This window comes from Emydura macquarii, unplaced genomic scaffold (genome assembly GCF_026122565.2).
Source record: "Emydura macquarii macquarii isolate MOO-44397 ecotype Brisbane River unplaced genomic scaffold, CSIRO-AGI_Emac_v2 contig_2897, whole genome shotgun sequence".
Classification (NCBI taxonomy): Eukaryota; Metazoa; Chordata; order Testudines; family Chelidae; genus Emydura; species Emydura macquarii.
This window is the reverse complement of record NW_027133034.1, coordinates 44,033,531-44,059,605: the sequence shown is the minus strand read 5'-3', so window position 1 is coordinate 44,059,605 and position 26,075 is coordinate 44,033,531. Positions and strand designations below refer to the sequence as shown.

The 26,075-nt window shown below is 38.9% G+C and overlaps 1 protein-coding gene across 2 annotated transcripts in view; it reads left to right on the top strand.

Moving 5' to 3' along the window:
• XRCC4 (X-ray repair cross complementing 4) overlaps positions 1–26,075 on the top strand; it is a 252,410-nt gene that overhangs the window by 19,002 nt on the left and 207,333 nt on the right. For both annotated transcript variants that reach the window (XM_067568529.1, XM_067568530.1), the window contains exons 2-3: positions 12,546–12,695; positions 24,952–25,142. In XM_067568529.1, coding sequence (XP_067424630.1) covers positions 12,557–12,695; positions 24,952–25,142 — 330 coding nt within the window. In that variant the 5' untranslated portion in view covers positions 12,546–12,556. The remainder of the gene's footprint in view (positions 1–12,545; positions 12,696–24,951; positions 25,143–26,075) is intronic.

The following is a 26,075-nucleotide window of genomic DNA, read 5'->3' as shown; positions in this document are numbered from 1 at the left end:
CCTTATTTAGGGAAAAGTGCTGTTTAGAATAGATTACAAATCCGGTATGGGAAATCTTGCACATCATCTTGGCTCATGAAGTCTGATATTTTGGCTGTGTTTTATGCCTCTTGTTTCAAGGGAAGACAAACAAACTAAAATACTTTACCTAGATAATTGTGTGTGTTCATGAGCCCTCAGTGACCCCCCCTGACAATCAGCTCATACTATCAAAGGTGTTAATCCTGCCGTTGCATCCTGATGGACAGACTCTTGGGTTTGGCATTAAAGTAATTCTGTTGATACATTGATATCCTGCAGGATCAATGCCTTAGATGGTAGCAATCAAATCTTTTGTTAGGTTATAAAATCATCCAACCAATTTTTTTTTACCTCTAGCTCTACTTTTTGAGTGTTACTCCTTCTATTTGCATGGGCATTTTAAATTATTGACTAATCAAGAAAACCTTTGCTCTTTTAATATGGAGCACTGTAAAAATGAGGGACTGTTCAGTTTTGACCATGTTCGATATAATTTGAAATATGTCAGTTAAATTCTCCCTAACTCTTTTCATCTAAAGAATAAATAATCCTGGCATTTAAAATCTCTCTTCTTTGCCTGTGTTTAAGTTCCACTTGAAGGTTTGTAACCGGAGCTGAAGTGAAATTCAGACAGAACCAATATCCTGCCTCAAAGCATGGAGGACTCGTTTTGTGAGATATGATACTTCAGGAATGCTCTACTCTTATTGACACTTTTAGGCCTAGCCACTTTACATGAAGTAAGAATTTCCTCTTGGTTCAGGTGGATAATATCTTAAACTATTTTGCTAATGACTAAAGGGAAATTTCTTAAATCAATTGAGACGTAGTTACAGATTTTGTTTTGTTATACCTTTGTTCTCCATTTAAAATCTTAGATTTTATTTGTCATCCCTACTTTAACATGGAAAAAAATGAGATTTGATTAAAAGTAGTAGAAATACTTGTGCAGCAAAATCATAAAAATATTTTTCTGTCAGAAAAGCAGACATAACACAAATAAATGATTACTGAAAGCAATCTACATGCTTTTCTTTCCTGGTTTAAATGCCAAAGAGTGTATTTATAAATGCATGTAATATTCCCTTGATAGTGGCTTCTCTTCCTCTCTTGGTAAACTACTCACTTGAGTTTCTCACCTTCCCCATTTGAGATCCAGGCTCTCATTTTGTAGCATGGTTAAATTGAGCCATGACACCAGGGATCAAACTGACTTCAATAGCACTGTGCTCTACCTGCTAATGTTTTCTGAAATCACTTCAGATAGTGGCCTATTTTTCTTGACAAGAAAGCACTTAAGTTAATTGCTCCATTAGAATGTACAGTAGCTCTTTCTGATCTGTAGGTAGCCTTCCATGCATAGATGCTGCAGTTAGTTTGAAACACCTGCAGCAAAAGTAATTTGGAGGTGCGGGGGAAGCCATTGCTCTGCATAAATTAAAATAAAAAGCTCAAAGTTCAAAGTGTTATTAGTGACACTATTGTAGATAGCTGGAGCAGACCTAAGAGAGTTTGGCTTCTGCTCCATGCCCTAGTGCTATCCAAAACATCATACAAAATTCTTTGTAAACTAATTTAAAAAGTGTCTTGTTCATTCAGAAGCAACTGTGTACAGTGTTTGTTCAGAAAGAAGACCCCAGTCAATTGCAAACCAGCCAACAGCTGATTTTTTCCTCAGAAAGAAACATTGCTTAATATAGATCATAGAAGCCAAACACCAAAGAGACAAAGTGCTAAAGATAAACAGTTCAATTCTCAACTGTTCTGGCCTCAATAAAGCTACTGATTTACAAATTTGGGGCGGGACTCAACTGTTCCCACCTGCAGGCTTGTCTCAGCTCTTTGGTTATTACATGGAGAGGTGCTGAGATGTAGTGTGACCTTCTGTGCCCTTAGGAACAAAACACTGGCTTTCTTATAGCCCTAATCAATCAATTCTTCTGAAGCTTTTCTTTATAGTAATTGGGGGAGAAAAAAGAAGACTAACTGTTCTCATTTTTCTGAGATGGGGAATTCATAGAGACTACAGAGGCAATGTTATTGAATCGTTAAAGGCATTTCAAGGTAGTCCTTCATTCTGGCTGTAATTGTCTCATAGATGTTTATTATACTGCATTAGTAAGGGGCAGATTTCAGTAACTTAAACTGAAGTGGCACTGTAAAACAAATTTCACAAAACAATTTTTGAGATGCTGCAATGGATAATTCAATATCAAGCAGAGGAAGTTCACTCTTCACCTGACCAGTGTGTCAGGAATATTAAGTATTGAAACAGTATTATCATCTCTCTGTATATGTGAAGAACTGAAAGCTGAAACTGGCTTTGAAAGTTCAGTTCTCATTACGTTGCCTCTTAAAATGTTTTAAACCATTCTCCCAAAAGTGTTTATTTCAGTATTAAAATATAGATGACACATATATAATTCAAATTTTAAAATAATAAATGAAAAGCTAAAGCCTTGTTCTTACAAACACTGGTTTCTATTGTTCAATGAAAAAGTAGCAAACTACAAAATCATTGTTACAGTGGAGGGCATGGAAAGAGTAACATCATTTTAAAAGATACTTAGAGAGAGCCTGAGTCTATCTGTCTTAATTGTAAATAGCAAATTGTAATAGCAAAGCCATCTTCATGGAACTCTGTGGAGCTCGCCCCTGCCCTGCAACACAAGGACAGCAGAATGAGAGCTGCTCTCTCAGTTGAGAAGGGTGTGGCTATTGCCATGTGGAAGATAGCAACTCCAGACTGCTACCAGTGAGTCACTAATCAGTTTGGAGTCAGGAAGTCCACCATTGGAGCTGTGTTATTGCAAGTGTGCATGGCCGTTAATCACATTCTGCTCTGACGGACTGTGAGTCTTGGAAATGTGTGTGAAATAGTGGATGGCTTTGTAGCAATGGGATTCCCTAACTGTGGTGGGGTGATAGATGGCACGTATATCCCAATTTTGGCCCCGGACCATCTTGCGATGGAGTACATCAATAGAAAAGGGTGCTTCTCCAGGGTACTGCAGATGCTTGTGGATCGCCATGGGCGTTTCACTGACATCAGCACGGGTTGGTCAGGGAAGATGCATAACATATGCATCTTCAGGAACACTGGCCTGTACAGAAAGCTGCAAGCATGGACTCTCTTTCCAGACTAAAAGATCCCAATGGGGGATGTTGAAATGCCCATAGTGATCCTGGAAGACCCAGCCTATCCCTTACTGCCATAGCTCATGAAGCCTTATACGGCCAACCTGGGTAGCAGCAAGGAGCGCTTCAATAACAGGTTGAGTAGTGTCAAATGACAGTTGAATGTGCGTTTGGCAGATTAAAAGCTTGCTGGTGTTGCCTTTATGGCAGGTTAGACGTAAATGAGGAACATATTCCCATGGTTATAGCCATCTGCTGTGTGCTCCATAATATTTGTGAAGCTAAGGGTGAAGAGATTCCCCCCGGGTGGAGCGCACAGGTGGATTGTCTTATGCTGAATATGAACAACCAGATGTCAGGGCTATTAAAGGGGCATAGTGGGGGGCCATTCATATCAGGGAGGCCTTGAGGAACTATTTTGACAATGAGCACCAATAAAGTGTCTTTGTAAAAAGCACTATGCCATGCTATGACTGCTATTCAGCTTGCACTGTGTATCAATGTGAGGTGCATCCACCGTGTGTAAGAGACAAATAAAGATTGCTTGTTCTTCACTGAGGATATCTTTATTAAATAATACTTATTCACAGCACACACAAGAAGCTGGGCTGGAGGGGAGAAAGCAGTGAAGAGCAGTGTGAGCTATGACAGCTGGGTGTAAGTCCACCTGTCGTTCTGGAAGCTGTCTGAAGGGGTGGAGTGAATGGGGTACTGAGATGGGCCGGAAGTTTGGTAGGAATGTGTGGGTGGAATTTGGGGAGGGCATGGAAAGCAGTTCTGTGTTCGCTGTGAGGTGGGGGAGGGCTGAGCACGCATGCATTGAGTCTGCAGTATTATGAATGAGTTTTCAGCAGCCCCCGTTGTTCTTCCATGGCTTTTATCATATGCTCGTGACCTGCTATCACCTATGCCTGTTTTTCCCTCCTCTTCTGCCTATAAATTTTCTGATTTTCAGACACAGTGTTTCTTCATGCCCTTTTTTCTTTTTTTCCATCTGAGTTCTTGGAACATCTCCTCTTTGCTTAACCATGGTCGTTTTCTCATCAGCAGCAGGTGGGGGTGGGGGGTTTCCCCTCAAAGGCACATCTTTAGAAGCACAATAAACAATGAACAAAAGCATTTTTGAGAGTGCAATAACAACATTGATGTATTACTGTAAAATATACCTCTTTCTTATTGTCCCCTGGCAAACACACAGCTTGACGATCAACCAGGGCATGGTAAGTTGTGCCCGGGGGGAAGGGGCACTCAAATCGGAGAAAAGGTTCTGGGTAGTTGTTTGGGGTATTGATGCAGGTAGATAGGTACAAAATTTCAAATAGTGCCACCATTTTCCACAGGTGGGGGCCATAGAAGCTGATGTCTTACTCCTGAGAGTAAGTAAGGATTCTAGGGTGCATCACCTCTATGCAAGCACTTCAAACCGGGTCCCTATGCTACTCTCCTCTGTATCACTTTGGTCCCTGCACAAGTGATTGCCAATTGGCATGGGAAAGTTTCCTACAATGGGGGAAGAAACAAAGCAGTTCTGCCGAGGAATCTCAGGCAGCGAATTGGCAAGTACCTCTAGGAAAGTTTCCTAGCGATCTCTCTGGAGGATTCCTGTGAAATCTTGGTGTGCATTAACAGACTTTTCCACTGCACTGCCTAGCTAAACAGGGGAATGGGAGCACATGCAAACACAGCTACTCTTGTGCATTTCTATCCCTTCAACCAGCTGTATAATGCAACAAAGCAAAGGACAGCTGTACCTCATATAACCGAGCAGCATCAGCTCAAAAAAAATCACTTACCTGAGCTCCCCTCTGCTTCATCCTGCAGGGCAGAGGTGAAGGGCTGAGACTGTTTTCAATCCTCTGGGTCGAGAAGTGGTCCTGGCTCCCCATGTCCGTAAATGACCCGGTCCCCTGCTCCAGATTGCCCTCAAAATCGATCACCTCGTCCACGACTTCTTCATTAGGTTTAATCCGGTGTCCACTGACCCTGGGCCTGTGGAGGTATCCACAGGTCTATTGGTGGTGGAGGTGGGGTTGCTGATGAGGATGGCTTCCAACTCCTTATAGAAGTAGCAGGTCTTTGACTGAGCACCAGAGCAATGGTTTGACTCCCTAGCCTTTTGGTACCCCTGCCACAGTTCCTTGATTTTTTGCATGGTGCTGCAGCGTATCCCGTTCATAGCCCTTCTCCACCATTATATGAGAAATATGAACGTTCCTGTCAAAGTTTCTTTGACTGAAGTGGAGCTGGGACTGCACAGCCTCCTCTCCCCAAATGCTAATCAGATCCAAAAACTCTGGTGTGCTCAAGCAGGAGAGTGTTTAGTGCGTGGAGCTGCAATGGTCAGCAGGGAAGATGAGATGTGAGCTCTCCATGCTGACTAAGCAGGAAGTGGAATTTAAAAATTCCCGGGATTTTAAAGGGGGAGGAGCAGATGGCTGGAGAGCAGTAGAGTTCAAACTGATGGCCAGAGTGGTCAGGATGGGCATTGTGAGGCACTTACCAGAGGCCATTCACCATGACATAACCACTGTGTAGCAGTGCAGACCACTACACTGATGCTTTGTCTCTAAGGTGTAAAAAGCCCTATGCCTGTCATCAAGGTGGTTTTATTTTGTTGGAAAATCAGGGGGGTTGGGACAGTGGGGGGAAGGATTGCAGTGTGTACACCAGCACTGTTTTGATGCAAAAAGCGGACTCTAGTGTCTCTAGTGTAGACCAGGTATAAAACACAGCTGGGAAGTAGAAAAAGTTTAATTTTGAAATGATTTTTTTAAAAATAAAGGGCGCTTTAAAAAAGAATGACCCACCACTTCCCAAATTTAAAAAAAATCAAAAACACAGGATCTCTTCATGCATGGCAAATGGATCTGCTTTTACTGCTTTTAGTGGTTGAATTGACAAATTGTGGTAAAAGAATTATTTTGGGTTAAACAAAACATTTGGTTTGTTGACCCAAAACAAAATGCTTTGTTTAGTTTTGAGGTTTTTAAGCTTTAAAAAAAAAATCAAAGTAAAATTCAAAACAAAAACTCATTTCAAACTGAAATACTCCATTTTGAAAATGTCTAGATGAAATGCTCTGATTGTTTTCAGATCTTTTGTTTGGTTTATTTTCGACTGAACAATTCAGCAAATTGGCCACATGGTTATGTTGATCTGAATATGCATTTTTCACCAAAAAAAAAGGCCAGAAAATTTCACCAACTCTAAGTGTAAGTCATAGAAAATTGTCTTCTGACTGATTTCAGCAAGATTAATGCTAACTAAAGAATTAAAAGTATTTTTCTGTGTTGCCACACTTTTGGCAATGAAAGGTGGTAATAATGGAAAAATCAGTGCACTATGACCCCAATCTTACATCATTTTCATGCAGGTGCAGAGGGTTTGCCTGCATGGAGATGATTGCAGAATCAAGATTTATGTCAACACTAAATAAGGGAGACCATTCAAACATAGGAAATGTGATTGCCTTTTTTTGTAATTTTGGAGCAAGAATACTGACTTGCAGTTAAATTGAAACATTTACAGCCTTTTTTTATTTTTATTAGTAAGAAGAATATCATTGGGAGAATCTTCCCTTCTCAGAGCTCCAGATCTCAGCAACATACTCTGCTTTCACCCACTGATACTCATTGGCCAGAAGCTCTAGCAAGGACTTGATAAATAAGTCTTTCAGAACCCTTAATAGATGTGTGAAGTGAGACTGCTACATGGAAGGATGTTAGGTGATGAGGGAACACACTAAGGAGGTGAGAGAGATTGGGGTTAAGAGAGATTTTGTCTAGGAAGGGGGATTTAAATACTTTTTAAAATCAAGTAAAAGGGGGCTTAAAATATTTTAGGGCTTTCAAGGGGACTGTTCTGTGTCCTTGAGAGTATCTACTCATAGGATTCAGGCAGTTAGGTACACAACTGCAGACTTTGAAGTTTCCTCTCCCTGAATTATTGGTTCCAGTAAATTACAGTTTATAGATTAGATGAGATAGTATGCATTTCTCTGTGTGCTTGTTCAAAGGAAACTAAAAAGAAAGGTTTGCCAGAACATTCTGTCCAATTTTGCTCTGTATTTCTCTTTATGATTGGATAATTATTAGTAGCTGGGTGATTAGATGGTTGATAGTCATTCAATATGTGTCATATTCATATTCCTTAATAGTTAATGTGTAAAAATGAACCTAATTAATTCTCACTTTTGCTGATGTGCAAACCTAATATTTCTAGCTAAATCATTGCCATCGTTCTTCACTTTGCAGTCAAGCTGTGATGGCAAAATGCTGGTAATTAGGTCTTATATTATGACTTTCCTTTTTTTTTTTTTTAAACAAAAGCTACCTCAGTGAGTTAGCTACTGTGCAATATATTGTATTGTTAATATTCTACATTATCAAAATAAGGGTGGGGGGAAATATGCTCTGCAATGCATCCTTAATTTCTTTTCTCATCTGCTCATAGGTCCCACTCATTCAATGAGCTCTGTATGGGCAGACCCTTGCGCCTGTAGTGGGGCTTTCCGTGAGCATTCTTTTACCCACATGAAGCTCCATGCAAGATTGATGCTTTGTTGCTTTACAAAGTTAAGCAATCTGCAATGGCTCTCTTAGACATAGAGGGTCTGGACTACTCTTGCTGTAAAATAAACAGCGAGCCACAATATTTACTTTGATTTTTAACTCTGTAGTGATGAATATACCACACAGCTCAAGCTTATTGGACTTTGTGGGAAGGAATAAATCATCTCAGAAAGGGTGGCCAGGGGATCAGGGTTTAAAGAGAAAGGAAATTGGCTTTGATTTATGTAGAGTCAAGAAATCTCTGTCTTATCTAATTATTATTATTAATTGTATTTCAGTAGTACTCAGAGGCCCCAGCAGAGACCATGGCAGGGCAAAGGCTGAGAGAGAAAAAGTGTTATTGTCCTCATTTTATTACAGATAGAGAACTGAGGCACAGACACATTAAGTGACTTGCTCAAAGTCACCCAATGTAATTTGTGGCAGAATCAGAAGTTGTATCTCTTTAGTCCCAGTATGGTTAATGAAACTCCTTCCCAAACCACTATTCTTCCTAACTGAACACTCCTCTGTTGTTTTGTTTTTTCTGGTAATATTTTGGCAGAGGGCAGATAAATACTGTAGAAGTTTCCTCACTATTTTGCCAGTGTATCTCAGTCCTTACTGCAGTTACATATTCTCTTGATTAGTGTTTAACATAAATACCCAAACTTACAATGCTTTAGTCCATCAATTATTAAAGTCTGCCCTCTGATATTTTTCTACTCATGATCTGTGTGGATCTGCACAGGAAATCTCATGGCTAATGTGCATGATTCATTGTAAACGTTATCAATAGTCTTTGAATGCAAATTATTGTAACAACTAATATGCTACATTTAGTTGCTCACTATGTTAGTAAGCTGGAATTTTCAAAAAGAAGAATTGGATTGCTTAATGGGTAACAGTTTTTGCTTTAAATATAAAATACATTTACCACAAGGAATTCAGGGCAGTGAATGGGAAAGTCAGTGGAACTATACCAGGAATGAATCTGACCCCTTGTTGCTTATATTGAACCAAACAAATAGAAATAAGTGAAATACAGATCTTTTACCACAAGGTATAACCCCTATGGAAATCTCTAGGCCAAATTAAACAATGATAGGGTAAGTAACACATCTGGTGCCAGTGGTCTGAATGAAATCTTGGCGCCATATCAGTCAATGGCAAAGTAAGTGGTTATGGGATAAGCAGGTAGGTCCTGGATTGAAGATCCAGACGTCCTGGATCAGTAACTGGTTAAAAGATAGGAAACAAAGGGTAGGAATAAATGGTGAGTTTTCAGAATGGAGAGAGGTAAATGGTGTTCCCCAGGGGTCTGTACTGTTTGTCAGGGGCTGGGAATGGGTGACAGGATGGATCACTTGAAAATTACCTGTTCTGTTCATAACCTCCGAAGCATCTGGCATTAGCCACTGTCAGAAGACAGGATACTAGGCTAGATGGACCATTGGTCTGACCCACTGTGGCCTTTCTTCTGACCCACATGTTTGCTTATATAGCAACAATAAAAAATGTAAACAATGAAAGGTATCTATTAATGCATACTTCAGTATATTGTACAACTCTTTCTAGCTTTCATACAATCAGACTATTAATTATTCTTTCATCAGAGTAACTAGAGAGTTCCTAAATGCCAAAGTCCTCTGAAAGGTACAGTGCCTTTTTAAATATCTCTCTTATCAAGAATGCTTCCTGCTACTGGTAAGACTTGCAGGTTTCTGGCTCACTCTAGGACAACCAGAAAACAAAAGGAAAAATCTGTGGCAGGCAAAAGCCGGGGAGAAGGAGGAGAATCCTTTTTGTTCACATACACCCCACACGTTGACCTGTATTTCCTGTCACATGCTTTAAATGACAAATATTTAAAACAAGAATTTTCCCCATAAGCCAGTAATATCAAGTGACTTGCTACAGACCTCCATGCCCTACATTTTTGTCTGCTGTCACATTTGCCGCTTGGTGTGTGTGAGTGTGGGGAGGGAGGTTTAGTATGGTGTATTATAGGTTTTCATATACTTTCAGGAGTGAAATTATTGATCTTTTTTATCTGGCATGGAATATAAAAGGGTCTGTTTCAGACTGATCAATTCAGCTGTGATTTATGCTATCAGTTTTAGGTAACCTCTCGCCCTCAGCATTCTTTCAGTGTGAATTGAGCCTCAGGCTTCTGTGTACCTTTCACAATACAGCCATTTATAGTAATACTAGTAGTGGTAGTTTACAACTGAAGACGGTAATGACCTCTTCATTGTTTGTTGAAGATTAAGAGAATTTATGGCCTCTAGTGTTGTAAAAATTGCTTGTTTCCTCTCAGCCTCCTCACAGTGTTGACACTTCTGTGCTATTTATAAGTTTTGATTTTAGATTTCTTTCTTTATTCCTCTATTTGCCAAAGCAGAGGGAGAGAGTGCTCAAGGACATATATTTACATTTTAAACTGAACAAAATAAACTTCATTCTATAGTTGGTGTTTGCCACTTACCAGATATACAAAAGTGTTGTCAGAAATTATAAACGATTATAGGCTTTCAATCAAAATTCAACAAGGAATTTATAGCAGGTGCTAGACAAAACATCTTTACAGTGTGTTTTCTTATTACTGTCTAGAGAATTACAACTGAATTTTATATTTAATTGATTTGGCTGGTTATCTGTTTATATATCAGTTTGATTAGCTCTTAAGACTTATTTGGTATTGAAATTAATTAATTAAGGACTCTGAAGACCAATTTCTCAGTCTTAGAAGTTGTGGAAAGGTAGGTTATTGGCAAGGGGATTGTTTTCTAGGTATTACTATTTCATTAGGCTCCAATAATTAATCCGAGTCCTTTCATTTTTTTTCCCTAAGAGTTTCATTTTTCTGTGAATACTTCACACTTGTTAGGACAAAGGAATGGCATCTCTAACTGTTTAAAGACACATATTTGAACAAAGGTCAGATACAGTGCAGGCAACTGGAGTTAAAGCTACCTCCTACTTCCTGTCCTGAACACGCCATCCTTCTGCAGATCAGAGGTGATTAAATCTCAATTCAAATTTAGGTCTGAACCACTGATCAGACTATCCCATGTCTTTTGTTATGTTTCTAATGCAAAATACAGTCCCCTGGGGGACTAAGCTGAGATCAACCACAGTAACTTCTTGTATCACCTAAAACTGAAGGCTTAATAGAGTATTTTAGCACATAAAACACCTGATGCAGCCACTCTGCATCCCATGCAGACTACTCCCATACCTGCAGGTATAATTGGTGTTATGGGGATAGACTCTACATAGTGCCACTGACTTTTGTCACATGGCTCCATGGCTTTTGCAAAGTTAATGAATGTCTATATAATCACAAAATCAATAGAGCTTGAGTCTGGTCCCTTTAGCTGGCAACTTTGATCAACTTTATGAAAGCAAGTCTAGCAAGCCTAAATGCTGTACTTTATATACCAGGTAACCTAAAAACAGTAAAAACCTGTATTTCAACAATATATAAGTAAACATAAATTTTAAAAGATCTCAAGTGAAGTGCAGATTACCAGGTTGTTTTGGTATTGGGCTGTAAAACCCACTACAGTAACATAAAGTCAGTTCCTTGCAATTGCAACTTCAGCCTCCAGTTTCATTTTTAAATTCCCTTTGCTGTTGTTGATATCCACTGTAACCTCTGTTTTGCAGTGGAATTTGATAGCATTCTATTAAATGGCAATACTCCATCCAGTAGAACACTGGCTTTTCAGTGATTGTATTCCAGATGATGTACATTGGGTGATACTGAATGTTCACTTATTGTATGGCAGTGAGTAATTGGCTATATATCTTAACTGTGCGTTAAAACACTGACACTTTTTGACACTTAATGTGTGTTTTTTCTTTTATGGTAGGAAGATTTAAATGTTTTTCATTGGATGTTGGTTGTAGTAAGTCTTCACGTTCTTTCAACTTCACTTATTTTAAACAAGTTTTTTCTGAGGGAATTTCCTAGGTTTTAAATACTACGGGCCCTGAAAGGTAACATCAAGTTGGTACAAAAAACTTTATTGGCTAGGTGAATAAAATTGTTTAGGATGCTACACACCTAATTTCAGCACTTAAGCCACATTTTTCAAAGTGACGTACCGAAAGTTAGGCACCATAGTAATTGGCCTGATTTCCAGAGATACTGAGCACCTATAGCTGCTGTTGACTTCATTGTGATTTATGGCTGTTCAGTTCTTCTGAAAATAGGCCTTTGATGCCCAGTACTGAGCATCCATGTTTGGAAAACTTTGGTCTTAAAATATAAGCGAACAAGATTTCTTGGCTACCTTTGGTAGATTTCTGTGCAAATCTGTGCAAATTCAGGTGGCTTGTTCTGGGATATGTTAAACTAGGGGCTTGTGATAGTGGACTTGAGGGCCCAAAGACCATTGGGGGAAAATCTGGATCCAAAGAAATCTTCCCAGTGAAGTTCCAAACTGAACTTGTACTTGTTCTATAGTTTTGTGGTTTAATTCTACTGGGAACAACCTGTACCAAGGAGAAATGGACCTGAGGCCTACACATGGAGGCACTTCCTACTCTAGTCTCCTTTGCCTTTGGTTCCTTGTCCCATTGTCCATTGCCACCCTTTTACTTCTCCCTGCATGCTATTCAAGCCTTTCCTGAATCCAAAGCAAACACTCCTCTGGAATCTCTTGTGCCCTTAAACTTTGAAGGCCAATTCCTCAGCCCTGCTAAGTTTCTTTTGTGCTATTCTTATAGCACAAAGTAGTCTTAAAGTGGCCGTAAATGGGAAGCTGGGAATTCATCTGTTGTGAAATGGAATAAACACAAGATTACTTTCTTTTGTTTCCAAAATAGGTGACTAAACAATGGAGAAGAAAGTGAGCAGAATTTATCCAGTTTCTGAGCCAGGCACAATGTATTTTCTACAAGTCACTTGGGAAAAAGACCTAGGCTCTGGCTTTCTTGTAAAACTTAACGATGGACAGTCAGCATGGACTGGGACAGGTAAGATTGAAAACAAAAGATGAAAATATGATTTTATAAAAAAAAAGTATACACTCTTTTCCATTGGCTTTTGAGCAGTGGTTCTTAACTTTTTCTGTGCAATGATCCCATGTTACATCAGAAGAAAACTTCCAGATTCTCCCTCCATCTAGGCAGGAAGGAAGGATGGCCACTTCTACTGCCTTTCCAGTGCTCCTGTCTTGGAGTCATTGTGGATAGTTCTCTGAAAAGATCCACTCAGCGTGCAGTGGCAATCAAAACTGACAATGTTAGAAACCATTAGAAAAGGGATAAAGTGGAAAAATATCATAATGCCACTACCATGGTATACCCACATGTTGAATACTTCATGCAGTTCTGCTCACCCCATCTCAAAAAAGATATATTAGAATAGGAAAAGGTAGAAAAAGGCAACAAAAATAAGGAGAGAGTGAAAAGACTGGTACTGTTCAGTTTAGAAAAGAGAGGCATAAGGGGCATCTGATAGAGGTCTATAAAACCATGAATGGTGTGGAGAAGGTGAAAGTGTTATTTATCCCTTCACATAACACAAGAACCCGGGGTCACCCAATGAAATTAATAGGCAGCAGGTTTAAAACAAACACAAGGAAGCATTACTTCACACAACGCACAGTTAAACTGTGTAACTAATTGCCAGGGGATATTATGAACTGGATTAAAAAAAGAATTCGATAAATTCTTGGTGGATAGGTCTATCCATGGCTATTAGCCAAGAGGGTCAGGGATATAACCCCATAGTCTAGATGTCCCAAAACCTCCAACTGCCAGAGGCTGGGACTGGACAACACTTGATAGATCACTTGATAAATTTCCCCGTTCAGTTCATTTCCTCTGAAGCATCTGGCACTGACTGCTGTCAGAAGACAGGATACTGGGCTAGAGGGATCATTTGTCTGACCCGGTATGGCTGTTCTTATGGGACTTGTTCAAGTCTATCTTTGAAACCTATGGAAAGACACAACTGTCAAAACAAACACTAATTAACACATGGTTATACAATAGTTGTTTATATTTTTTCCCAGTAATATAATTTCTTCTTTTCATACTAATTTATTATACTTGAGACATTTGAAACCAGGCTTATTTTAATGATTATCTGCATTTAATTAAATCCTTTGTTAAAATATGAAAGTTTCATGTATATTTTAAGCATGATTTGAAGTTGTTGCACAGACTAAAAAGGCAATATTTGCTAACACTGTGGCCTAGCTATACATACTGATTACCTGTGAAAACTTTCTCTTGCCTACAAGGGTGGCCAAAGTGTATTTTAAAAACATCAGTGTCTTTTTGCTTTGTTTTATTATTGTTAATTAGGCATTTGGTGATTGTTTCAATATTTTTGGCTGAAGGCTTTTGAAATTTTGTTTTATGTTAAGGGAGACTGCCAACTGAGTAATACTTACATGTGTTTACCTACTGTTATAAGTAAAACCCAAGATCACTGCAGCAGAAAGAATATAGAATTACATTTCTATCCATTTGTTTTTGGTTTAACTTTTTGCATCTGACAGACCTGTCATATAGGCACTTCCCAGAGGATGGGATCAATGACATCACTCTGTCAAGTGAAGAGAAAACACAGTCCAGCATCAGCACCAGAAAAACACACTAGAGGATCTTTGATCTCCTCTCCTAGAGCTGATCCAATTCTCATTGACTCCTGTTAACTGTCTAGATATAGTCCTTCCACTGAGTTGAATGGGAGCTGAACTGAACTCCTTGTGCTGTTGTTGTTTGGATGGGATTTGATGGAAACCATCTCTGTTTCAGCAGCAACTGTGTTTTCCAACCTGTTTGCACTGAGGCTATAGTTTCCCAATTAGTTTTCCTGGTTTAAGAAAAAAAAGTGAACAATAAGGAGAAATCCAGAGAACGTTGTTATTCATTTTACAAACTCCACAGGTTACACCAGTTGAGATGATCATCCCTTTGCTCTAGAATGAGTTGATTTGTGCAGCTGTGAATGTGACTGTAGTATCCTTATTCCAGAGCTAAGCGGTTTGCTGCAGAAAAGAAGAACCAACATGCCTTGTTTTGAGACTTTTAAACATCTCAAGACTTAAGTGTTTTTTTGCTTCAGCTGCTGAGATTGAAAATTCCTGTAATTAAATAGCACAGTTAACTGCATGTGCATTACATTTCTCTCTAAGTGCACAGCTAACAACATAATAAGATTTTCTGCTTCACATGCTTAGTCCTGCATTTTCGGAGATTCGTAACTGTTTTAAGAACATTTTTCAAACTTAGTAAAGCACATTCAAGACTATCCACATCCCAACTTTTATTGTTTTGAAGCTATTTACTTGAGGGAGGAAGCAGTGGTCAGATATATATATATATATATATATATATATATATATACACACACACACACATATATTTTAAAGACTGGGAAATCCTTTCAGTTTTTCATATTGTGGGATACAGTGCTTGGTGAGCCATGTCAAGAAATGTGTAAGAGTTGCTGAAGGACTGATCTTTTATAGTTCTTACGGATCTAGTGTAATGATGAAAAGTGGTGGAAGCCTCACTATTTAAGTAATGTAAAACCATAGAAAATGTTGACAAAAGTTCTACAAAATATACCATATGACCCAATATTGTTTTGACTTGAGGGTGGACTAAATGATCTCTAGAGACTTTCCATTTATAACTTATTTTTCTCTGAAAAATAACAAGATTTCCTATTGCTTTTACAGCTCTGATATAAAAATCTAGCATGTTTGGCATACACACTTGAACATTTACAAAAAGAAAATCTCCTTGATCCCTTTATTATAGACTACAAATAATGATTTTATGTTCTTGGTGATGACTTATTCTTATAATACTGTCGCTTGTTCTGTCAGTACTAACAATTTTCAAATTATTATTTTAAATAACCACTTTTTGTCGTCCTTTGCTTATTCCACTTGTCTTTTGTGGCGTCACTCCCGCTGCAAACTTTGCCAATGATGACAGGCACTTGGCCCCTGTTTTTGATGTGCTCCCAGACATTTCCAGACTTTCTTCTAAACTGCCCCTTTTCCATCCTGAACAAACATATGAGGCTACTATCCTCTCCTTCTTTCAAATCTTCATCAAGACCCACTTCTACTGCAAAATCTACAATAAAGCAGCCAGCTAATAATGGCTATGGTGAGGACTATTGGGTACAGTTTAAAACTAAACAAAAACATTTTTGGATTGTAAGTTTTATCCCTTTCCCCCCATCCTTCACTTGTCATTTGTATATGATTGTGAGCTTCGTGGGGTGAAGAGTGTCTTGCTATATATTCCTGATCCTGCAAAAACGTACACACATGCTTAATGTTATGCACGAGTAGTTCAATTGAATTTGTTACGATTGTCCACATGTGCAAAGTTAATCATTGTAGGACTGGGTCTTAGTCTGCATAGTGCCTAGCATATTGTGGCTGCTACCTTAATATAAAAGGATTTTGAAAAAATTAAGAGCAGTTGAAAAAAAAAGGTTATAATGGAATTTTGTGTATAAACTAACTAGCGGTTGCTACTATGAATATTAAAAATTGTGTTTACATTGTAGAATACATAAGAATTATTATGGGGGGAAAAAGCAACTGTTAAAATGTTTCCTGGTTCCTAGTTGTTATTATTTGGTGTATGCAATCCGGTCAAGCCAAGCCACCAACATTCTGGTTCCTAGTGACCTTATAATTATGTTCTCAATATGGTTAAAACATGTTTTAAAAAATCTGGAAAAAACACTTTCAATTCATTATCCAGAATACTTACTCTTGAATGTATTCAAAAATACATTTTTATGTACTTTGATTTTTTTAGGCCTCTAATGGAACATGGAGGTGGGTGGTTTGTGGACAAGACAAGATAGTATTGGAGGCATATCCAGTGCACTGCATGGATCCACTGGACTATCACTATGGGTACAGGGTTGCACTGGCTATGGTCAACTGTGCAGGTGTACCAAATCCTGCCCCTGAACCGGGAGAAAGATTTTGTCCTCCTCCTTTCCCAACATTCCCCCTCCCCTTGTTGCTTGATTTTGGCTGTTTAATAATTGAGTGGGGTTATAGGCTCACCAATGGATCTGATCAGAAGATAATGAGGTTCTAGTCCCGGAATCAGGCTACATAGAGCTTTACAAGGACCCCCAGGGTGCACAACAGGGATGCTCACACCAAGTATGTATAATTTTACAGACTTTTATTGAGATAGCATAGAACTTTTTCCTAAAAGTTTTTTTCACTAGGAGGATGGTGAAGCACTGGAATGGGTTACCTAGAGAGGTAATGGAATCTCCATCTTTAGAGGTTTTTAAGCTGCGGCTTGACAAAACCCTCACTGGGATTATTTAGCTGAGGTTAGTCCTGCTTTGAGCAGGGGGTTGGACTAGATGACCTCCTGAGGTCCCTTCCAACTCTATGATTCTATGATAGACAAATGAATAATCAAATGGATAATGATTAAAATTACAGTTTTGTCCTAAAGACACTTGTGATAGATATATATAGAGAGATATGCTGTACGCTTTGGATTAATATACTCATACCCTTCCCAGTCGACCTGGTAGGAAGATGTCCAGGCTCTCCTCAGTTTTCGAGTGGGAGGTGAAGAGCTAGACGGTGCTAGAGGTCTAACAGCTATAAGGCTAAGATTAAGACTTCTTTGTAATTGATATGTATCAACCAAGAACAAAAGATCCTAACAAGGTAAAGATATCTATCCTATTGGTAAATATTCTGTTAGTCCTATTCTAGAAATAGTCCTATTCTTACTAGAAGAAGGCACAAGCCCGAGCGCCAACACACGCACAAGGAGCCAAGCACTAATCCAAGTACCAGCCCAAGCATCAGCTAACTCAGTGGTTCCCAACCTTTTTGGCTCAAGGGCCACAGATATAATTTTTACAATTCTGAAGGGCCACTAGTCACCACCAGCAGGCCCCTCCCCACTGCAGCCAGACAGAAGGAGTTCAGCGAGGAGGCTGCCTTCTCTCTGATCTTCTGTCTTCTTGGCTGCAGCGGGGAAACCACATGCGTCCTGTAGCTCTGTGCACACCACCTGGATCCCTAGGCAGTGGCTTCCTTCTGCGACCAGGGGGATGGGAGATCAGTGCTTCCCTCCCTCTGGCTCCAGCAGGGACCCCAGCAGCAGGGACTTTCTGTGCTCCCTGCTACAGGTGGGGGAGAGGAGTGCTGATCTCCCATCCCCTTGGCTGCAGCAAGGAGCCTGCACCTGTCTTTTAGCCCCGCAAAAATGCGCTCCACCTGGGTCCTTAGGCAGTGGCTCCCTTCTGCAGCCAGCAGGAGGGGAACTGTGGGCCACTTTGAAAGTCCCTGTGGGCCACTTTTTGCCCCTGTGCCACAGGTTGGGAACCACTGAGCTAATTGTTTAACGTGGGTTGCCCCTTTAATACCCTGAACAATATGGTTCCTCCTTCTTCAAACTTAGCTTCTTCACCCACAAATTATTAGGGTACACCTATTCTATAGGCTGGCAGGTTCGTGCATATTAATGACATATCCATATCCTTTCCAGATGGTTCGCTTATCTCACCTTTGTTATTTCTGTCTATTTCTGTGGGTTTTGTGGTTTACCTGTGAAGTTTACTCAGGGCATAAACCTGTCTTGATGCCTCCTGACTTATCTAGGGTAAAGGTTATAACCATATATCCTTTAACTCATCATTACTTATCTGGGCCAAAGGTCCCGAACATATTTATGCTAATGGACTTAGCTTTTCATACAGGATGTGGCCTGTAGGTATCTTGCATTAGAGCTATAATACTTTAACATGAATCTATGACTCTATAAATTTAAGTATTTGTTTTATTATAATAAAGAAAAATATATATGTGTAAGCAAGCAGGCTAGTCCTATAGGCTACTGTCTCTAATGCTGTTACACACGAAGGCCTTTTATGTCCCTTGTACCTGGGACCATTATTTGGCTTTTTCTGTTCATTAAAGTCTCTATCAATAGATTGATTTTTGTGTGGTTGCACAAACCATAAACCAAATAAAACAAATTAAAAAAATCACGTTCCCAGAAGATATTTGTAGCTCATCATACAAGATAGGTCTTGTCAGTTTTACAGCAGAGGTTTTATTTTAATGTAGCTCGGCAATGATAGAGGTTAAAAGGAAAACTTTTTCAAACTTCATCATGTCATATTAGCTGTTAATTGTGCTTTAATAGGCAACAGAACACAATTTCCATCACAGGAATTCTTGATTAAGCAAATAAACTTATTTTATTGTGCCTGGCAAGCCTAATGAAGGCTGTTTGAGCAATTCTATACTTGTGCAGATGGTAAAGAGTGAGCTTCATGTCACAGGTACAACCACCAGAGGGAATGAGGGTGATGTGTTCCCTTTCCCTCTTCCCCACTACTTTTCTATCCCATTCAGTGCAGCTGTAGCACTAATGCAGTCTCAGTCCTGGTTCCCCATCCCTCCACTATTTTTGTGTGTCCCCCAAACTGCATCGATTCAGGCTTTACTGGCTGACCTGCCTTATACCATATTTTACGAGCACAACATGGTGCTATAGACTTGTATTAGATGCTTTCCTAAAATTATGGCCAAATTTCACCTTATTGAGATTACCATGCCCACATGAACATACTAGTGAGGTTCCTCTCCATGAGCTTGATGTTGAAAGGTCCTTGGGTTTTTTTCTTAGACCTAACTAAAATTTAAAATTCCTTAATTTCTCAATTAAGTTTTGTTTAGGTCATGCTGAGCAAAACAGGATCTAGGCAGTTCAGCCCTTCTTTCTTTGCTGTCTTTGAACTACTTACTTTTCCTGTCTCCAAGCAAAATTTACAAATTTACTCTATTTAAACAGATCGAAGCCTCTGTAGTGCCATGGAGTTAACCCATTGCAATCCCAAAAGAAAGAAACACTACTGTTATTAGTCATCTTAATTTTTCTAATACTACTTTTTCAAAGCTTTTGTATGTATTTTAGACCTGATTTTCTGTCAGAAATTGGTCATTCCTTTGTTGGTGGAAATATTCGTGAACAAGTGTATATGCATACACAAATGACTAACTTGTACATCTAGTAAATAGGTCCCTATCTAACTTTTTTTTGTGTGCAGATCCCCAATTTGTGCATGTATACATGTGCAAATGGATTACCACCTTGTCTGGAAACCTGGTTCATTGTGTAACTTAACATTTTAAAAAAATTGTAGTGTCTATATATTTTCCAAGCCCTGTCAAAGTGCATGAATAGGTATAGTTACCATCTTTACAAGGGGTGCATGTGTGTGTGTTTAAACACAGTGAAAATACTGAAACTTTGCTGTGAAGGATGTGTTGCTTACCAATGCTGATGATAAAAAGATATGCAAACGTGCTTAAAAATAATTCTGCCAGTTGTGGGGGAAGGTATGTCTACCTCTGTGTATCTCAAATATTTGCCCATTCACCCCACTGTTATACATTGGGGTGACTGATGATTTGACAAGTAGTACTTCCATTGTAATACCAGATTACCTATGTGTCAATTATATAAATAGGAAAAGAATGAAGCAATTTAAACATGGTTTCCCTGCTTGGGAAGCTCTTCTGTTTTCATTCACATGATCAGGATATGTATGCAAGTGCATATCTTGATGTGAAACAGTCATCAATATGAGATTTGAGGAAAGAATAAATATAGCTAACTAAAATACTATGGGGAACATTTTTCAGTTGGGGTTCACTTTGTTGTTAAGAGCTTCTTTCAGTCTGTCACAAACTATGACTCTTCTGTCCCTCCTCTCTGTCTCAAATGTTGGGTAGTCCTTCAGGGAAACATTAGATGTCAAGCCCCAATTGAGGAAGAATGACTATCTACCATATTCAGCAGAAGATTGGTGCTATAACTGGAAAGTGAAACACTTGTGAATCCAATGAAGAACATAGAGCATTGTTAGACTGTAGAATAAGGCTAGATCTGACCCAGGTGGAATACATTTAAAAAAAAACTGTAGTGCAGAACTTCTAACTTGTGGCATGTTGCAGAACTACTAACTGTGGTATGTAACCTATCAGTTAAATCAGCTTCTATGCCAGATGACTGCAGGATAGCTAATGTGATGCCAATTTTTCTAAAAGGCTCAAGAGGTGATCCCAGCAATTACAGGCCAGTAAGCCTAACTTCAGTACCAGGCAAATTGGTTGAAACTATAGTAAAGAACAGAATTAACAGACACATTGATGAATACGGAAAAAACAACGAGAGTCCTGTAGCACTTTAAAGACTAACAAATTTAATTTCTGCAGGCATAAGCTTTTGTGGGCTGTAACCCACTTCTTCAGATGCAAGAAACAGAAATCAGATAGGAGGTGTATATGTACATATCCAAGGGTAAGGAATAACATTGGGGAAGGTAGATATAAGCAAAGTCCATTCAGTTAGAGTAGTTGAGGCCTACTCACAACCATTGATTAGGAGGTGAGAATGTGTGAACAGTGACAATTACTTCTTGTAATGAGATAACCATTCCAAGTCTCTATTTAGACCCAGTTTGATTGTGTCAAGTTTGCAGATGATTTCTAGCTCTGCAGTTTATCTTTGAAGTCTGTACTACTCTAACTGAATGGACTTTACTTATATCTACCTTCCCCATTGTTGTTCCTTACCCTTGGATATGTATATATACATCTTCTATCTGATTTCTATTCCTTACATCTGAGGAAGTGGGTTACAGCCCACGAAAGCTTATGCCTGCAGAAATTAAATTTGTTAGTCTTTAAAGTGCTACAGGACTCTCGTTTTTGCTGTATACAGACTAACACGGCTCTGGAACTTTTCATTGATGAATACGATCTGTCGGGGAAGAGTCAACATGGTTTTTGGGAAATCAAAGGGAAACCATGCCTCATCAATCCACTAGAATTCTTTGAGGGGGGTCAACAAGGCATGTGGACAAGGGTGATCCAGTGGATATAGTATACTTAGATTTTTGGAAAGCCTTTGACAAGGTTGCTCCCCAAAGGCTCTTAAGCAAAGTAAGCTGTCATGGGACAAGAGGCAAGATCCTTTCCTGGATCAGTAACAGCTTAAAAGATAGGAAACAAAAGGGTAAGAATAAATGGTCAGTTTTCAGAATGGAGAGAAGTAAATAGTGGTGTCCCCCCCAGGGGTCTGTACTGGGGCCCAGTATTGTTCAACATATTTATGAATGATCTGGAAAAAGGGGTAAATAGTGAGGTGGCAAAATATGCAGTTGATACAGAACTACTCAAGATAGGTAAGTCCAAAGCTGACTGTGAGGAGTTACAAAAGGATCTCACAAAACTGGGTGATTGAACAACAAAATGGCAGATGAAATTCAGTGTTGATAAATGCAAAGTAATGCACATTGGAAAACACAATCTCAGCTATGCATATAAATTGATGGGATCTAAATTAGCTGTTAGTGCTCAAGAAAGAGATCTTGGAGTCATTGTGGATAGTTCTCTGAAAACATCCACTCAATGTGCAGCAGCAATCAAAAAAACAAACAAACAAACAAACAAAAAAAACAGAATGTTTGGAATCATGAGAAAAGGGATAGATAATAAGACAGAACATATCTTATTGCCTCTTATAAATCCCTGGTACGCCCACATCCTGACTAGTGCATGAAGATCTGGTCGCCCCATCTGAAAAAAAGATATATTGGAATTGGAAAAGGTACAGAAAAGGGCAACAAAAATGATTGAGGATATGGAACAGCTACCCTATGAGAAGAGATTAATAAAACTGGGACTTTTCAGGTTGGAAAAGAGACGACTAAGGGGGTATATGATAGAGCTCTATAACATCATGACTGGTGTGGAGAAAGTAAATAAGGAAGTGTTATTTACTGCTTCTCATAACACAAGCACTAGGGGTCACCAAATGAAATTAATAGGCAGCAGATTTAAAATGAACAAAAGGAAGTATTTCTTCACACAGTGCACAGTCAACCTGTGTAACTCCTTGCCAGAGGATGTTGTGAAGGCCAAGATTATAACTGAAAAAAGGACTAGATGAATTCATGGAGGATCAGTCCATCAATGGCTATGTGCCAGTATAGGCAGGGATTGTTGTTTGCCAGAAGCTGGGAATAGGCAATGAGATGGATCACTTGACGATTACCTGTTCTGATCATTCCCTCTGAAGCACATGGCATTGGCCACTGTCGGAAGACAGGACACTGGGTTAGATGGACTATTGGTCTGAACCACTATGGCCGTTCTTATGTATCTTTTTATCTGTTCCATTTGAGTCCTTATACGTTCAGTAGATAATAGGGTACAGTAAAATCTGGTTCAATGATAGGTCTTGCACGTTAACAGAATTTAGACTATTAAAACTGAAATTAGACTTATTTTTTGATAAAATTAGTCTGCAATTTTTTTTAATAGAATAAAAGCTGAATTAATTATATGAACTGCAAAAAGTCTTGGATCTTTTACTGATGACTCTTACTGATGTTGAAGGTAGATGCTGACAAGTGAGAAATGGAAATCTAAGAAAACATGCTTATTTTATGAAGATAAAAATGTGAATAATTTAAGGAAAGTTTTATTGTTGCTAAAAAGCCGCATACCTAGATTTTGTTTCAAGAAAAGTTATAAACACCCATAATAAGTTCATGATATTTGGTACAAAGGTCCGTGTATATTCTTTCTGTACTGGCAGCAGAACTCTGCGGGGAAAGCATCCCATTGTGGAGAGTCAGTTACACTCACATTGCAAATAATTACTGTAAATCTGATTATTATATTTTTAAAAAAACCCAGAACATTTGTGCCTGAAATCTCATATTAGGAGCATCATGTTCAATACCATGTTCCTTTCTGGCACATTTTAGCATGGAATGAAATTGGAGTTTGTAAAAACTCAAGAGTGTGAGGGAATTCACTGTGGAATATGCTGGAGCCCAACAGAGAGTCAACTGCAACCTGTGATGGATTTTGAAGAGAGAAGAGAAGGAGAATAACTAGTGGCTAGACTGGTCAGATTCTGGTAGAAGTGAGTGTGCTTGGGTAATCGTAACAAGAGGAAGGTATGAAGACTGGTGACTTGGTCTTTCAGTTTGTGGTGCAGCGGTAGGGAGAGTCTTGGGAGGCAAGAAAGAAATATATAGGAACTCATATCTAGACTGAAAAGGAAAGGAAGTCCTGTCTTAGGTCCTGGGAGGAGATTTCTCCTTTATTGAACCTTTGTGGACCATAAGCGATTCAGAAAAAGGGAATAATATTTTAATGATAGGCCTGATCCAAAGCACATTGAAGATCATAGAAAATCTTCCATTTGACGTCAGCTGGCTTGGATGCGATCCAATAAGACTTGGTTCACCTCTCTCTAATGATACCCCTTTATTTTGAATTGAGAGGTATTAGATTGGTGATGGCTGCAAAGTTTAAACTTGGTAATAAGTAGGGCCCTACCAAATTCATGGTCGACTCTAGTCAATGTCATGGCTATAGGATTTGAAAATTGGTCAATTTAATAATGTTTTCATCTGAAATTTAATGATGGTGTAACTGTGGGAGTCTTAACCCAAAATGGGGTTGTGGGAGTTGGGAGATCACAAACCTGGGGGGAGGGTGGCACTCACTTCTATGCTGCCTTCAGAGCTGGACTCTGAAGGCAGCAGGGAGGTGAGTCTGCTCTCTCCTGTGCAGCTTGGGGAGAGATTGGAAGCCTCCTCTGGCTGCAGGAACCTCCAAGGCTCCTGCCAAGTCCCAGAGCTTCCTGCAGCAGGGGGCAGTAACAGAGATGGGTCTGATCTCATCCATGCTGCTGGGAGTCCCTCAGCCCGGACAGGACTAGCAGCTAGGGGCCCCCAGCTGGGGTGCTCCCTGCAGCATGATGGAGATCATATTTCATGGGGAACAGCCAATTTCACATTCTTTGAAGTGTTAACTGGTAGGGCCTTAGTGATAAGGAAGATGTGAGGGTAGAAGATAAGTGTAGTGAAGGCCGCTATCTTTTAGGAGTTTGGAAGAAACCCTCCAAGGAAAATGGGGATACAACATATAAAATTATTCAGATCTCTCTTTTGCTGTTGAAAAGTTAATCATTACTCTTGATAAGCAAAAGTGTTGGGATAAAATGGTAATAGACCACATTCAGGGATGTTAGTTTTAATTAAAAATAGTAATTTAGATTTACTTTTTAAATAGTTCTTTTTAATAAGAATTTACCTTTAATAATATATATTTCTTGATTTAAAGTGTAATTTTTTTTAGACTTCTCCGATTTCCCCTTCCCTCCACAGTGTCTGAAGCTGAGATTTCTAAGGAGGCTGCTGACATGGAAATGGAAAGAGAGAAGTATGTTGAAGAACTGAGGAAAGCACTGGTATTGGGAGCAGGACCAGCTAACATGTATAACTTCAGTGTTTCTAAAGATGGAGAAAATGCGGAATGCTGTGATTTCTCATATGAAAAAAACCTGAAAGATGTTTCCGTAAGTATTTCTGTAGCACATGTTGTAAACAGTCATATCTAGTGCAATAAATATGAAAAAGGGCCTTTTGCTGAGCACATCCCTAAGTTTAATAAAATTCTCTTTTTTAAAAAGTGACCAATACTTTTACAAGTTGTAACAAATACCTTGAATTAAATAGATACTGTCAACTCCAGGATGGCCCAAAATATTGAGGTTTTGTAAAAATTAGTTTTCACAAAACCTACGAACAACAGAAGTATTTCCAGGACCTTTTTAAATTCCTTTTGGAAAAGTACTGGGGTCCTGAGGCTGATGTGGTGGCCTCTCTTTGTTCTTGGAAGTCTCAATGGCTACAATTTGAGTCTTGAGTATGCAACAGCTGTAGCATCAAAACCTTATTTTGTCAATTTGATTGCTGTTTCTTTTGTATGTGTTCCTCTAATAACTTATTCTAAAAGTTTAGAATTTCTATCTATTCTGTACTTATTGAAAGCATACAAATTGGTGTTGCAGTCTGATATTGTACTGAAATAATACATGTGTTCTATGTATTTATTTATTTTAACATGTGGGGTTAGGAGTTACATTCCTTTTTCTATGGTACCCATCCATGGCCTATGTATGAATATTATTTGGCCAAAAGAAAACATTTTAGAAATTAATATAGAGATTGATTTTAAGTTCAGACATGCAATAATATTGAGAAAAATTGCTCTTACTTTGTTTAGTGTTTTAAAATATTGCATTTGAAAGCCAACACTAAAAAAGCTTTTTCATATTTGGAACTGATTAGCACCCCTGCCAGTCTTAGTCAAGATTTCAGTTGACACAGACAGAAATACCTTCTCATCTCTAAAGATGGTCCTTAAAGGTTTGTGGTGAGGCAAGTGTTGTTATTTCCACTACCTGTGCATCATTTTTTTTCCTGTAGATATACCAAAGTCTTTAGGC